This window comes from Haemaphysalis longicornis, unplaced genomic scaffold (assembly GCF_048455015.1).
Source record: "Haemaphysalis longicornis isolate Haplotype H1 unplaced genomic scaffold, Haemaphysalis longicornis Haplotype H1 scaffold_10, whole genome shotgun sequence".
NCBI classification, from domain to species: domain Eukaryota; kingdom Metazoa; phylum Arthropoda; class Arachnida; order Ixodida; family Ixodidae; genus Haemaphysalis; species Haemaphysalis longicornis.
Window position 1 is genome coordinate 135,818,686 of NW_027526204.1, and position 14,364 is coordinate 135,833,049.

Genomic DNA, 14,364 nt, shown 5'->3' on the forward strand with positions numbered 1-14,364 from the left:
CCTGTTTTACAGCGTTATTTATTCCTAAATATGTTCCGCCAGCGTACTCACATCACGATCCTGCTGTTCTAACTGGGAAGGGAAAGGGGGGGGGGGGAGGGTGGTATATCGGCCACTACTGACCCTTTTGGCTACATATTTGTTACCTCGATATGCGTGTACGTGTGTGAGCGTGGGTGTGTGCGTGCGGGAGTTTGTTCTCACGAAAACACCGAGAAAGTGCGTGTCATGGCAGCTGTAACAACACGTTATTTCACATACAGTTCCACGTTGTTGTTATCACAATAGCGGAACTTTTTAAGAGCGAACCTGTTTAGCAAATCGTAATGTTTCCTGTCCGCAGTTAAAAATACCAAGAAAATGCCGAGCGCCCGTGTGTGCGTGTCTCGCGACGACCGCCCAGCTTCCCCGGTGCCCGTTTGTCAAACCAAGCATACCCATTTAGGGATATTGGCCAAAACTGGCAAAAAAAAAAACTGCAGCGTTCTCCGTAATCGTGGCAACACTTGTTCGAAACAAGAAAGACACGTCATAGCGTACGCCCCTGCAAGGTGATGTCCAATGATTATCAACTACAAAAAAAAAACTCCCAAGCATTTCCCCGAGGGTGAACATGGTTAAGTGCGAATGCACGGGGTGATGCTATGAGGGGGAGTAAAGTTAAAATCCGTTGGCATTCGCCCGTGAGCGCGCGCGAGCCGACCCACGGAGGCCTGGCAGTTTATCGCTGCATATATAGGGGGGTACGCCGCGCCGAGCGCGCCGAGCCAGGTGGCTGAGAGAGGAGGCGAGCGCAAGGGGAGAGGGACAGCGGCGCACGGCAGCTGCAGCCGAGCGAGGGGGAGAGGAGAGAGTGTGACGTCACGGTGGAGAGAGAGGCGCGCGGCTGCTGCTGGGGAGAGGAGGCGCGCTGTGACGTCATACCATGACGTCACGGCGCGAGGAGCGGTGCGGGGAGCGGCGCGCACCCGCGCAGCCACGGCGAGGAGGCGGAGCGAGCGCGGTCACGTGGTGAAGTGACGTCACCGCGCCGTTGATACCGACGCTCCTCTCCGCTCCACGCGGTTGCTAGGGAGAGGAGGACTGCGGACGCCGCCGCCGGCGGTGGAAGGTTTGGGGTCGCTTATAAAGTGCATTCGCACTTAAAAAATTGAGGAAGCTCACACTTACAGCCACAATGTTGAAGTAAAGGATGTTGCGGCAGCGAAGAACAAGCAGTCTGGATGCAATCGTGGACTTAAACCGTCGTGATGGTCTTGAAAGTTTCCTGCAGCTTCGCTACCTTCAAATATTACGTCTTAGTGTGGGCTTCCTGCAGTTGTCTTTGCAACTCTTGTTTTATGTCTAATAAAACTAAGTAAAATGTGCGAAATTACATTTAATAAAGTAGTCGCAACTCTAATGAAACTCGCTTGCGGTAGCTTTAAAATGTCTCAACGTCCCGAGCACTCTCAACACCTAAGCAATCAGTATTCCGTGCGCTGTGAGTGTACTTGTAAATTCGTGTGCATTTACAGCAGCTAAGTGAGAGAAAAGAAACTTGTCGTTATAAAACGCAGTCAACACTGGTCGCGCAAGTACTGGGAGCCGATGGGAGGCGGAGTCTTTTGTCCCAGTTTCTCCCTAGAAGCCACTTGCTCTATCACTGACATTGGGACAGGAGGTCATTCGCAGCCACACTGCGTACGTGCTCATTACCCTCACAGAAATGGTTACCAGGATTTAATAAACTTCACTAAGGTATAAGCTTGGGCGTGTTGGTACGACATTCTTTTGAACAGCGCAAACTTGTTACAGAGATTGCTCAAAAGAGTTTTATAAACTTTTTGTCAACGTTCTATAGAATATTTCTATTGAGTTTCCATTACAAAGTCTATAGAGCCAAGTCAGCAGAACTTATCGGTTCTGAATGTAGTTTCTTATGAGTTTCTTAGGGGGTTTTTATAAAATAAATTCAATAAGTTTTCTATGCAATTCTTACTGAGTACAGTCGCAACAGCCTGTTACATGGGAGTCCGGTTTGAATACAGTTTCTGGCAGATTTTTTATTAAATTTATGGCAATTAATTTTTTATAGAATTATTATTGAGTATATTTTAACATCCTGTTGTGTGTGAATAAAGTTTGAATAGACTTTTTGTGAGTTTTTTTTTTTTAATTTGCCTGCATTAGCTTTCTTAAAACTATGTTTGAGTATGGCCGTAACAACCTGTTGCGTGTGAGTCAGCTTTGAAAGGAGTTTCTGACGGGTTGCTATTGAATTTATCTCAATTAGATTTCTATAAAATTCTTATAGTGCCCAGTCATCACAACCTGTCGCATATGAGCTAAGTCTGAACAGAATGTCTGATGAGTTTTTATTAAATATATCTCTTTAGCTCTCTATAAAATTCTTATTGAGTATAGTCGTAATATCCTGTTGCCTGTGAGTCAGGTTTTCTAGCAAGTTTAAGAGAGGAGCTTTGTAGGGGCTCGAACTGTCTGGCGGTGATGTCCGCCATCCCAGGGACCACCGCTCCCAATTGCTCCCAAGACGAAGTGAAGGGACGTCCATCACGCGATCTTGGTTGATGGGGCGGGGCAGGCGGCGCAATAGCAGCCCACATATATGCACCGATAAGCTACCAGACCTCCGTGGGTGGGCTATAGAAACCCAATACAGAGTCTATTGAAACTAAACATAATGAAGGCAATAAGATGCTTGCTGCGTCTTCGTTATAAAAAGTTTATTGCCTGTCTAATGACCACAGTCCACACATTACGAGTTCCATCGACCCTATAGAAAGGCACTACAGAGTTTGTTAAAACTCAATATAGTGAAGGCAATAAAATTCATGTTGCATTTTTGCAATAAACAGTTAATTGATTTTATATTGGCCGCAGTATTTAAGATGGGAGATTTGGTTTACTCTATAGAAACGCAATATGATATGTATTAAAACTCGGTGTCTTGAAGGCAATAAAATGTTGGTTGAGTTTGTGCAATACAAAGTTCGTTGACTTTTTAACGAGCGCAGTCTATAAGCGATGAGTTTTATTTGACTTTTTATTGACTCTATAGGAACTCAATAGGGGGTCTATTATAACTCAACGTCCATTTTCATGAGCGCTATAGCCTTCAGCAACTGGCGTTCAATCTCTTCGCAGGCGCTGCATTGCTGAGTTGCTGTCGCCGGGACGCTGGAACAGGCTGGGCGGCGTCCACAGCGAATGCTCCCGCTGCCAACAACCGCTCCGCGAGAGGCGGCGAAACGTCCCCCGCTTGCCAGAACGAGGAGGTGTCCGAATGCGTCAAGAAGCTGGACCTGCTGTCTCAGAACAAGAGCCTCGCCTTCGCCACAACCGAGAATGAGCTGAGGCGCATTTGCGAGTAAGGAGTACATCTCTTGCGTCTCGGAATTGGCTGACTGGGCAAGGCGTCCCGCCGTACTATTTGAACATAACATGCTGACGGGTGAGTTAGTGCACGGCAGCTTGTAGTCGAAGCAATAAACAAAATACCACAAGGAAGCGCAACATGCGAAGCGCATCTGTGTTGCATCGTAGTTGCTTGTTGTGTGTAATTTCAGCGCTCCAACTTAAAAGCAGTATTTAAAAACAGTCCGAGCGCTTTTCCATTCCAAAATGAAATATTTAAAGGAGCCATGAAGAGAAAATACAACTTCGTTTAATTTGAAAGAACTAGGATTCAATATCTCACTCAGCTCCATTACAGCCACAAAAGATGTTTTTTAACGAAAAAAAAAGCAAGAAGTATTCAAAAACTTTCAAATTTTGCGCCACAGTGACGTGTTATGAGCAAGAATGACGTCATACGGGCCAACAATAAAACATAATTTTCAGTGCGTTAACTGCACGTTAGCATTCAAGTGATGCAGTCAAATGGAACTAGAGGCCCCATTACAGACGTCCAGTCATGTGTCGTCGCGACAGGTCAGTTAGGCGGCCGCCAATCGCACAAACAAGGTTACGTGACGTCAGAGAAAAGTTGCGGGAAATTGGCTAGGGGGTCGCGACTGCTTCACATATTTTCTTTAATATCTCTGTTATTTGTTCGAAGATTGCGATGATATTGGTATCATTGTTATCGGGACTAAGCAGTCTTTCTAATAAACCCAACTTGTATTTTGTCTTCATGGCTCCTTTAAACGCATTTTTTTTTCGATATAAATATTTGTGATGCATGAAGTAACGTGGACCACTATTTTGAGTGGCCGTTAGTTTTGTGCAATCACTAAACAAAATTTGAAAATTCGGATGACCACACCGGGCCCCACGTCTCATAAACTGGAACATTAATCGAGTTTCATCTATAAGGGTTCTTTAAACTGTAGAAATTGTTAGCTCAACACGTTTTACCTCCAGAAACTTTAGTGCACGCATAGGTTTCTTAAGAATTCATAATTTCTGAATGCTCTTGCAGTACGTGGCGTAATGCATCAGTTCCGTCTTGCTTCTTTAACTGACACGCTGATTTCAGGTTAGCGTTTGACGCGTTCATTACCACTGTTCACGCGCAGAACGGAGCCGCATAAGTGCTTCTGATCGGAAGCGGCACTCACTGCACGGCGACCTCTTCTCTCGGCAAAGCTTTTCTTTGACATGAAAATAAAATACTGCAACGATACCGTGCTGCCAAAATGGCTCATCTAGTGAAAAGATAATAGTTTGCGTCAGTGCTCGGGCCACATTACAAAACCGCAAACTTCGGTAAATGAGCTATGTCACGCAGCGAAGAAGTTTCGATAAAAAACCTTGCGATGATCTCCTTCAGTAATGGTGCCCGCGCACCGTATCTTTCCTGTCCGCCAAGCGTGAAACCGTGTCGATATTTCCCAGGTAATGTGGGCTTTCTCCGAGACGCCTCATTTAAAGAAGATTGGACGCTGAGAGCTCCTATTAAACGTCCCGATATCGTTGCTTTCGGCAAGAAGCGCGCGACCATGGCGAACATTTCTTTCCGGCTTTTCGTACGGTCATTATTTGCTTCTCTCCTAAAGGGACGTTAAAGCCTGGATAATATTCTGTTTAACTGAAATACCAGCACAGATATTCCCCTCGGCTTTTATTTTACAGCCAACAACGCCTTGCTTGCTTTGAAGTACATTATTGGAGCTGACATTTGCCCCTGCAGCTGTTTCCTTTCCGTACGGTCTTGACGTTAAAGAGCACGTCGCAAAGTGCCCAAAGCGAGCCGGGGCGCAATTCTTGACTTACTGAGTGCTGCCATACAAATATGGCGTTGAAGAAACTTATGGGCTTTCGGTCATAAAGTATCATACTAATATATGCTAGAGCGAAATACGGCGCTTGTGTCTAGGCGAGCTGCGCTTCAGGGAGCGGGGTGTAGGGTCGCACGAACGAGCTCAAAGTTGCCTGTGGTTGCAAAAACTGCCATAAACTGCCGTGAAGTACCGTTCAGAGTTCTCTGAATAATATAGATGTATGGGTCGAAAAAATTCGTAGAGAGTAATTTTTGAAGCGTCATGCTACCTGAGCAAAAAAAAAAAAAAAATAAATGAAGCCCGTCTTGCTGTCTTTCCCATCCAGGGCTCCAAGAACCATGTTGCAAGATAGGTCAAATAAGTAAACAGGCAAAAATATTTACTAGACATTTGTTTAGCTTTCACATGTTTTTCAGCACTTCACAGTAAATCCCGCTGTCGCGGCGCAGCCTGTTTTGGCGCCGTTTTAGCTGTGTAAGTGTACTGAGATAGCTTAAATAAAGTACAGAAGTCACGTCTACGAATTCTCTGGTAATTGCGCGTGTCTTGCCTAGGCTACGTTAATGCATAAAATACGTCGTTTAGCAGAGCAACTGACGATGTGAATAGGGCAATGTAAAGCCTACAGAATGATGCGCCCCTCCTCGCCACCCCTTAAAAAGGAGCCACGAAACTAAGAGGTCGTAACGAGGATATGGGCTTTGCCTGCTGTAAATGTTTTCTAACCTTTTCTGCACAGCACCGTTCTACCGTCTTGCGTTCACTGAGGCCATGCCACTTATATTTCTCGTTTTTTCTTTTAAATCTTTCCTCCAGTTCTTTTAAGGAGGATAGAAAGTTGGGCAAGTTGGTGATACATGATGAAAAGCCGCGCGAACCGGACGACTACGTACACAAGGATACACAGGGCGGCGGGCTACGAGCAACTGGTATTTTATTTGAAAAAAAAAAAACGACATTTTTATTGCGATCGACGCTATACCGCCACCTCATCGATACTAGTACCCGCACACAAACAAAGCAAAGCCTACAGCATGATCAATGCATGCGTGGTTCCAGAAATTCCAACTCAGCACTCTGCAGATTCAGCGATGGTTGGCTTATTCACATTGACCCTTTCCAGTTGATATGGCAAGCTTCAACTATCTCGCTTTGCGTCCTGCCTTTATGCCTGTACACGACTGTTTCTTATTTTAAATAGCGGCCTATATCCATCTTTTTTCCACTCCTTGCAGTGCGCTGAAAGCGGCGTGCAAGGCCTGATGCCTTAACATAGGCCGATGCCTTCACATACGCCTGCGTGAGCCCAAAAACCCTTTGCTGGGCAGGCCTTATACGCCGCTGTCAGCGCACTGCAAGGAGTGGAAAAAAGATGGATATAGGCCGCTATTTAAAATAAGAAACAGTCGTGTACAGGCATAAAGGCAGGACGCAAAGCGAGATAGTTGAAGCTTGCCATATCAACCGGGAAGGGTCAATGTGAATAAACCAACCATCGCTGAATCTGCAGAGTGCTGAGTTGGAATTTCTGGAACTACGCGTGCATTGATCATGCTGTAGGCTTTGTTTTGTTTGTGTGCGTGCGCTAGTATCGATGAGGTGGCGGTATAGCGTCGATCGCAATACAAATGTCGTTTTTTTTTTTTCAAATAAAATACCAGTTGCTCGTAGCCCGCCGCCCTGTGTGCCCTTTTCTGCGTAGTCATCCGGCTCGCGCGTTTGTCCATGATCTATTTCTATCGCCCAGCGTCGCTCCTCGCTGTAACAACCCCACGTCCGCATCGCCTTCGGGAACATTTCGTGATCCCGTATTTTCGGAGACAGTGGGTTTCCGCCTCCTTTTAAGAACATATCTCTCTTGCTGAGAATAAAGGAAACAATAAATATTTCTCATTTAGATAATTTCACCCGTTGAACAACAAACACCATTGAAAGAAGGCGGGGTGTTATCACTCCTGCACGTTACGCGATGTTCTCACTCAAGGGTTTTAACCTCTACGAAGGGACCTGTGAATTGGCGCCTACAGTGTACCGGCGTCCCTTGTCCACGCAGCCACCTGAACGGAGCCATGGAGTGCGTGAACAGCTTCACCCAGCGCTGCTTCAACGAGAAGCAGCGCGAGATCTACAGGAGGCTCACAAGCGGCGCTGCCCAGCTCATCGAGGACTTCTGCCGCGAAGGGTCCCGCTTCAGGCAGAGTGAGTGCGCTCACGCATGCGCACCTGGTGGTTGCAGTTTGTGTTGGACTTGAAGAGGTCGTTGGATAACGTTTAAAAACGTTGAACAAAGAAAATGCGCCTTATGGTTCTGATTGCGTTCGTCCCTCGCGGCGCATTTACAGGTGCAACTTTCAGGGTCATCATACTTCTTTAGCAATCATTAATATGTGGCTCTTAAGTATTAAGAAAAGTATCTTCACACGGCTCTTATTGAATTGGACACCTCGGTTTGAGCTCAACTTCAGATATGGGAGATTGTTCCACCAGGTTCAAAAAACATGGAAGCTGTCGGCTACAACTCCATGGGCAGTGACATTTGGCTATGAATTACAAGGAATTCGCGGAGGTTTGCACAAGGTATCTTTAACACTTTATTTATTCCTCGTGACTACCTTCTTAGTGCAAAATACCACTTTGCTGCAATAGTTTACTACGTTCCTCCAAGGCCTACTGTATATGTACTAAAGGCTGGGGATGCTATATTGTTTTACTTTTCTTATATGTATAAGTTTCTATTACGTGGGCTGAAATGTCGTTGTGAGAACTGACAGGTTTAACTATTAAAATTGTTCAAGCGCGAAAAACCTCGCATGTGTGGAAATGAACTATAATATTACGAATGTTCAGTTAAAACCGATGTCACTGATAAGCACGAGTAGGTATAGTGCTCGTTACAGTAAAATGTAACATCGGTGGGGGAGTGTGACATTGAAATAAAGGTGCCGGTACACATAGGCACAACTAATAAAAACATGGACCCTTCAGTGCTATTTACGGACAGTTAAGTGTACATATGGTCGTAAACAGCCAGCCAGCAGAAGTTACCTATTTGGTCGTCGTGTTTACGCACCGAAAATACGGCCGGATCTATTTTCCCCATTTTTCGCTACCACGTTTATGTTTGATTCCGAGGGCTACAAGTGTTTCTTGTGCCTTGGTGGCTATCAGCAGCCATGCCGTACTCAGTGCCGGCCTGACTGTTTCGCTTCGTGCCAACCAGTTGCGTTTCCTCGAGTCACGTAGGGACCATCGATAGCCTCCTCGGGCGGATCCGTAGAGCTCACGTACGTTGCACCGGAGGCGTAGATTGACCTCCTTAACAAGTGACCCTTGCCTGTGGTGTTATTCACTGGCATTTGCATCCTTAGCGCGTAGAGAAAACTTCCTTTGGGTGCCTTACAACAGGAATTGAATAAAGCTGTTCCGCCGTTCCGCTCCGTGTGGCTTTCCACAGCGGCGTCCTTCCTCGTTGCCGTGTTCGCAGCGTACCTGAAGCACTCGCGGTGCTACAAGCAGCTGCAGGACGACTACAACCAGTGCGCCTCGGTCTACATGGCACAGCGGGCAGAGCTGCAGGGGCAGGTGCTCACCGCCCAGCAGAAGATTCGGCACTCGTGCTGGTAGTAAAAACTTTTACACGCCTCTGCATGCACACATTCACGCAGACGCACACACCATGAAGCAGTCGCCCTAGTAATAACTCGCACTGTCTAAGCGCTGATGTACCCCTCTTCAACCTTTCCCTCTCTTGGAGAAGTTAGTCAAAGGTCAACGAAACTTTAACAGGCAAGGTCATGGCCGTCCGCCTTAAAAAATTGTTAGGAATATTCGGATTATTGAAGTTTGGCATGATCGCCCCATTAAAGGAATGAAAACATCTCCACTCATTCGTTACTGCTACACCCCCTTAAGGGTTAGTTCAAAACACGGAGTTCAGAACAAAGCAAACGGGGTGCAAATAAAACTGCCAAGTGAAATATCAAGCCGTGTCGTTCCCGCTTTGCTCAGGAAAACGAGCCGCAAATATACTGGAATGCATTGATAATCTAACCCAATGTTAAAGTACTTTCGCTCTAGCATTTTGGCCTGTGTCTATTTTGGCGGTAAGTTTGGGCTTGCAAACCCAGTGGCGATACGTGTTGAGGAAGTTTTCACGTCTCCCGTAACGTCGCAGCCAAATGGACGGCTACAAGCAGTGCGCCAAGGCGGCCGTGCTGCTCCGCTGTGACGTGGAGGCGGCCGAACTCGCAGAGGACATCATCGTCAAGGCCGGCGGCTACCTGCTGTCGACCCACTGCACCGGGTACCGCATCGACGAGCCCAGCTGCAGCGGCTGCGGCACAAGTGTCCCTGCCATGGCCTTGCCCGTAGCGCTGACGCTTGCCTACTGGCTGTTTCTGTTGTCCAGAAGGCAGTAGGCGCCCTCATCATCTGGGCACTTCTGCGCGCAGCCAGCAAGAATTGAACAGAGTGACCGAAGCCTTCAGAATACTGAAGCTCGCTTTAGGGACGGCGAAAAGTGATTGGTGCTGTTGACTAAGTGTTCGTCGCCCTTGCAGTGTGGTTGAATGCGGTGACGACATCGGGATGTCGAAAACATTGCGTTTACCACGCTGCCGACATCTCTACAGCAGTGCATTGATGTTTGCGCTGATGACAGGACGTGGTGACCTATCCCAGTGAAGTGCATGTTAGTTTCTGAAGTTTTGCGGGCAGCTGTCATTCATCTCCAACGGTAGTGCTACTGGGAGCCGCCAACGTTGAATTTGCAGCTAAGATTCAAGTGGTATGCGCAGAGGTACGTATTCGCTTACCTGAGCTTCTGTTTACAAGCGTTCCACACTATCCCGGATAAAAAACCTGGAAGAAAATTCATATCAGTCGCCCTACATGCCCTCTTCCTCCCGTGCCGTAACTTCGCCTGCGAAATCGTACTTTCCAGGCGCTGGGAAACTTCCTCGGTCGCATCTTTAATTATAACTAAAACTTCCTTGCACACAATAAGGTATTTAAGATACCGTAAAACATTGTTTCTGGCCAATGACTGATTATGGCTTCGTTGTTTTGTTGAATACTTATTTTCTTACTTTGAAAAGGTTCATTGTAATTTGACTCGATGCATACGCTTTGCATACTTTTGCATTGATAATATCAAGTGCTTATCACCATTTCCATGAAATAATTATTGTTTTCTGCATTCTCATTTCTCCCCTCAAACAGGATTTTGCCCAGCTGCGCTGGCTGGCGTCTTCAAGGTATCGTGTTCGCCTTTGAAGGCCATGCGCGTGTGAAGAATCGGTGGAACATTTAGCGCCATTTTTCTGGGGCACTGCCTGTTGACCCTGGGAAGACGAACGACGGCTTAGTTTCAGATAACCAAATCTTGCCGGAAATTCAAAGCAGGTGAACATCTCAGTTCCTGGTGGTCACGCCCCACTTTCTCGCTAGAGACACCCTCGAGAAGCACAACTATGAGGCTCACTCTCTTCTCCCGTGCCACCAATCACAAGTACCGTCATCTGAACCAATGGGGCAACTGCTGCTGCCACGAAACACTCATGTGGTGCTACATGACAACGACTGAATAGGGCTGCACGTTTCAACAAAATTTGCGGTCTCAGCCGGGGTCGCCCTCTCAACAAGATGAATTCTCTTCAACGGCGACATCGGTGATTCACTGCGTAGGACGCCAAGTGTGTTTCAGGGCAAGTGCATGCCAGGAGTGAGTGCATTCGCCGGCTAATTAGGTGTGCCACAAGAAAATCAGTGTCTATGAACAGTTCGGTGCGAGTGAGTACGTGCCAGGCCATGTGTATGATTTAAGCGGGTTGATGTGACCTGGAATGTCAGAAGTACGCGGGTGTTCAACCAGTCAAACAGTGTAAATGACCGCAGGCATATTCGTGAGTCGGTGTGTGCGACTACAATGTTTTGTCACGCCGCGCTTCATGACGTCTGCCACAGTGACATCGAAATGGGTGCTCTGTTCTAAAAAGTTCATATAACTATGTCAGTATAACGTTGTCGATGGTATGGTCGCGAGGCTGTATATTGTAAATAAATATTCTGTTGTGTGGCACAAGTTGGCACTGCTAATGGTTACGGTCGGATGACACATAGAAATGTGCATTTCGTTCAAATAGCAGGGAATTAGGCAGAATCAATGGCTGAGGGCTTTAAATTTTGTTTTGCATGGGTACATGCTGTAGAGTGTTGACTTTGAGTACTCTGGGCTTGATTTAAGCTGAATCAAACATAAACCATGAATCGTCACCAACGAGACCCGCTGCGGGGGTTCAGTGGCTAAGGCGTTGTGCTGTTGAGCCACGAGGACGCGAATTTGATTCCCGGCCGCGGCGGCCGCCTTTCTGATGGAGGCGAAATGCGAAGACGCCCGTGTGTACTTAATTTTGGCGCACGTTAAAGATCCCCAGGTGGTCAAAATTAAATCCGGAGCCCTCGACTACGGGCCGCCTCATCGCCTGCGTTGCGTAGGCGCGTTAAACCCTAAAATCAATCAATCAATCAATCAATCAATCAATCAATCAATCAATCAATCAATCAATCAATCAATCAATCAATCAATCAATCAATCAATCAATCAATCAATCAATCAATCAATCAATCAATAAATAAATCAATCAATCAATCAATCAACCAATCTATCAATCAATCAATCAATCAATCGTTTACCGACAAGGTACACGAGTGTCAACAGAAACACCACAACGGTGAAGGTGGGCTCGCAAAAGGAGTGTTTGCTAACTCACGTGAGCGGTACGCAAAATGCAGAGCATTATGGCCTAGGAACAAACAACCGAAAAAAAAGTCTTTGTGAAGAGCTTTGTTAATTGCAAGAGAGAACTACTGGCGAGTTTGTATTAATTAAACAAACAGATATTCGAGGCTGTTGCTTCGGCGATCCAGTTGAAGTGATTCTGGGTTTACGAGAGTTCTTTCGCGTTGTGTATAGTTAGAGCCTGAATGAGCGCCTCGGCACATTTAGGCCACCTAATCACTGCAGCGCTGTTTAATGCGCGTATATAATTCTGTCGTTAGTTGCAGCCAGTTGTGAAATGACGTTTATTGTTCCCTAAGGCTACAATTTTTACAGATTGAGTTAAAATAAAGCAGGGCACTAAAAAAGTTTCATCTCTCGTGCGTTTACTTTTGCGTGTGTTTATGAGGCAAAAAATGGTGATGCGACGCGATTGAGATTGCACCAAAATATTTGACGTTTCTTTTTCGCTTCGCAATGAGATGATGATATGCTGTGCGCGATTGCAAGTGGGTATTAAAAGAATTTAAGGACCGCCGTAGCTCCCGTTCAATGCGTGGTTCCCTGGGGACTATTTTAGCTGGCATTGGAACTCTGTCGGACGCCGTCTATGACGACGTTTGCACACGAAGCAAGCTTATCGCCGCTACAAGACCGTTTATTTCTGAGCTTGACTAGACATCACGGCGTTTATAGCTATCGATCCACCCGTTCTGCACGATGCGTTACGTAGGCATCGGCCGTTACTTCACTGACCGTTTTTCCCGGTCCGCTCAGCTCCGATAGCAAACGGAAGCGCCATTGCGCATGCGTGGCGCGCTCTAGCCCTAGCGCAGTTACTGGAGCGGGGCCCCGCTTCGCGCGCCGGGCATGCTGAGCGGAGCGTCGCGGCAGCTCACGCTACCGCGCGGAATGCTGCCCCCAGAGAGGTGAGCGCGCTACTGCCAACTCCGTTTCTTAAAGGAGCCATGAAGAGAGAAAATACAACTTCCTGCAATTTGAAAGAACTAGGATCCAGTATCTCACTCAGCTCCATTACAGCCACAAAAGATGTTTTTTTAACGAAAAAAAAAAGCAAGAAGTATTTAAAAACTTTCAAATTTTGCGCCACAGTGACGTATTATGAGCAAGAATGACGTCATACGGGCCAACAATAAAACATAATTTTCAGTGCGTTAACTGCACGTTAGCATTTAAGTGACGCGGTCAAATGGAACTAGAGGCCCCATTGCAGACGTCCAGTCATGTGTCGTCGCGACAAATCAGTTAGGCGGCCGCCAATCGCACAAACAAGGTTATGTGACGTCATAGAAAAGTTGCGGGAAATTGGCTGGGGGGCCGCCACGGCTTCACACGTTTTCTTCAATATCTCCGTTATTTGTTCGAAGAATGCGCTGATATTGGTATCATTGTTATCGGCACTAAGCAGTCTTTCTAATAAACCCAACTTGTATTTTGTCTTCATGGCTCCTTTAAGTTTAAACTTGAGCTACGAGACCACGAAAGCACTTCCGAATGGACAAAGATGTCACACACCCCAACGAGGTCTAGAACGGAAGAGAGAAAAGTCGACCGAAGCGCGAGCCTATGCGGTTCCCTGAAAGACAGCCTTGTCTTGGCGAATTCAAAAATCGCACGGCTTTTTTTTTAATTATTTAGTATTACCGCGTAAGCGACTACATTTTATAACAGAGGTGAAATAATGCAGTAAACATGAATTTTTGCGTTATTTCAGTGCTTAAATACCAATTCTTATATTACCTTTGGATGACGTTTTTTTTTTTTACACACGCACTGGGCATGACCAGTGATGTGAATGATTCCTCTTAGAGGGAGGTACGGTTATCGCTTAGCTAAAATTTATGCTGCTGACGCTCCGGTTATGCTCAGCGGTGCGTCGAAAGCGAAGTGGACCGTCAATAAAGGTCAGCTAAAACTCTCTATGCAGATGGTCTCTCGTTCTGTGTAGCGCTACTGGAGTGTCTGAATCGCCCTCTTCATCAGTTCACGTTGTGGCTTCGGGGTGTGGTGATAGTTGCAGTGCTACATACTACCTGGCTACAGTGAACTAAAATATTTTAAGTGCCCCATTCTGGACTGCATAAATTTGCGCTGAATTCGCCATGTTTTTTGCGTAAGCAAAACGTAAGCAATGACTGACGTGATGTACGTATAGCTATGACGACATGCGGTTTAATTTGACGCTAAGCTTATAAATCTCACGACTAAGCTATCGAATATTACGCAGAAAAGATATGAAAACACTTGGTACGTATTATAAAAATTAGGACAACAGCTGAGACTGGGAATAGATACACATTTATTTACGGTAGAATGGGGACAACACTAGAGAGTTTTGGA

At 46.3% G+C, this 14,364-nt stretch overlaps 1 protein-coding gene across 3 annotated transcripts in view; it reads left to right on the forward strand.

The window, feature by feature from the left end:
* Nucleotides 1-11,866, forward strand: part of LOC144159406 (locomotion-related protein Hikaru genki-like) — a 250,860-nt gene extending 238,994 nt beyond the window's left edge. For all 3 annotated transcript variants that reach the window (XM_077690877.1, XM_077690873.1, XM_077690876.1), the window contains 5 exons: nt 3,148-3,370; nt 7,279-7,424; nt 8,710-8,845; nt 9,400-10,023; nt 10,446-11,866. In XM_077690877.1, the coding sequence (XP_077547003.1) occupies nt 3,148-3,370; nt 7,279-7,424; nt 8,710-8,845; nt 9,400-9,643 (749 nt within the window). In that variant the 3' untranslated portion in view covers nt 9,644-10,023; nt 10,446-11,866. The remainder of the gene's footprint in view (nt 1-3,147; nt 3,371-7,278; nt 7,425-8,709; nt 8,846-9,399; nt 10,024-10,445) is intronic.
* Nucleotides 11,867-14,364: the final 2,498 nt, after the last annotated feature.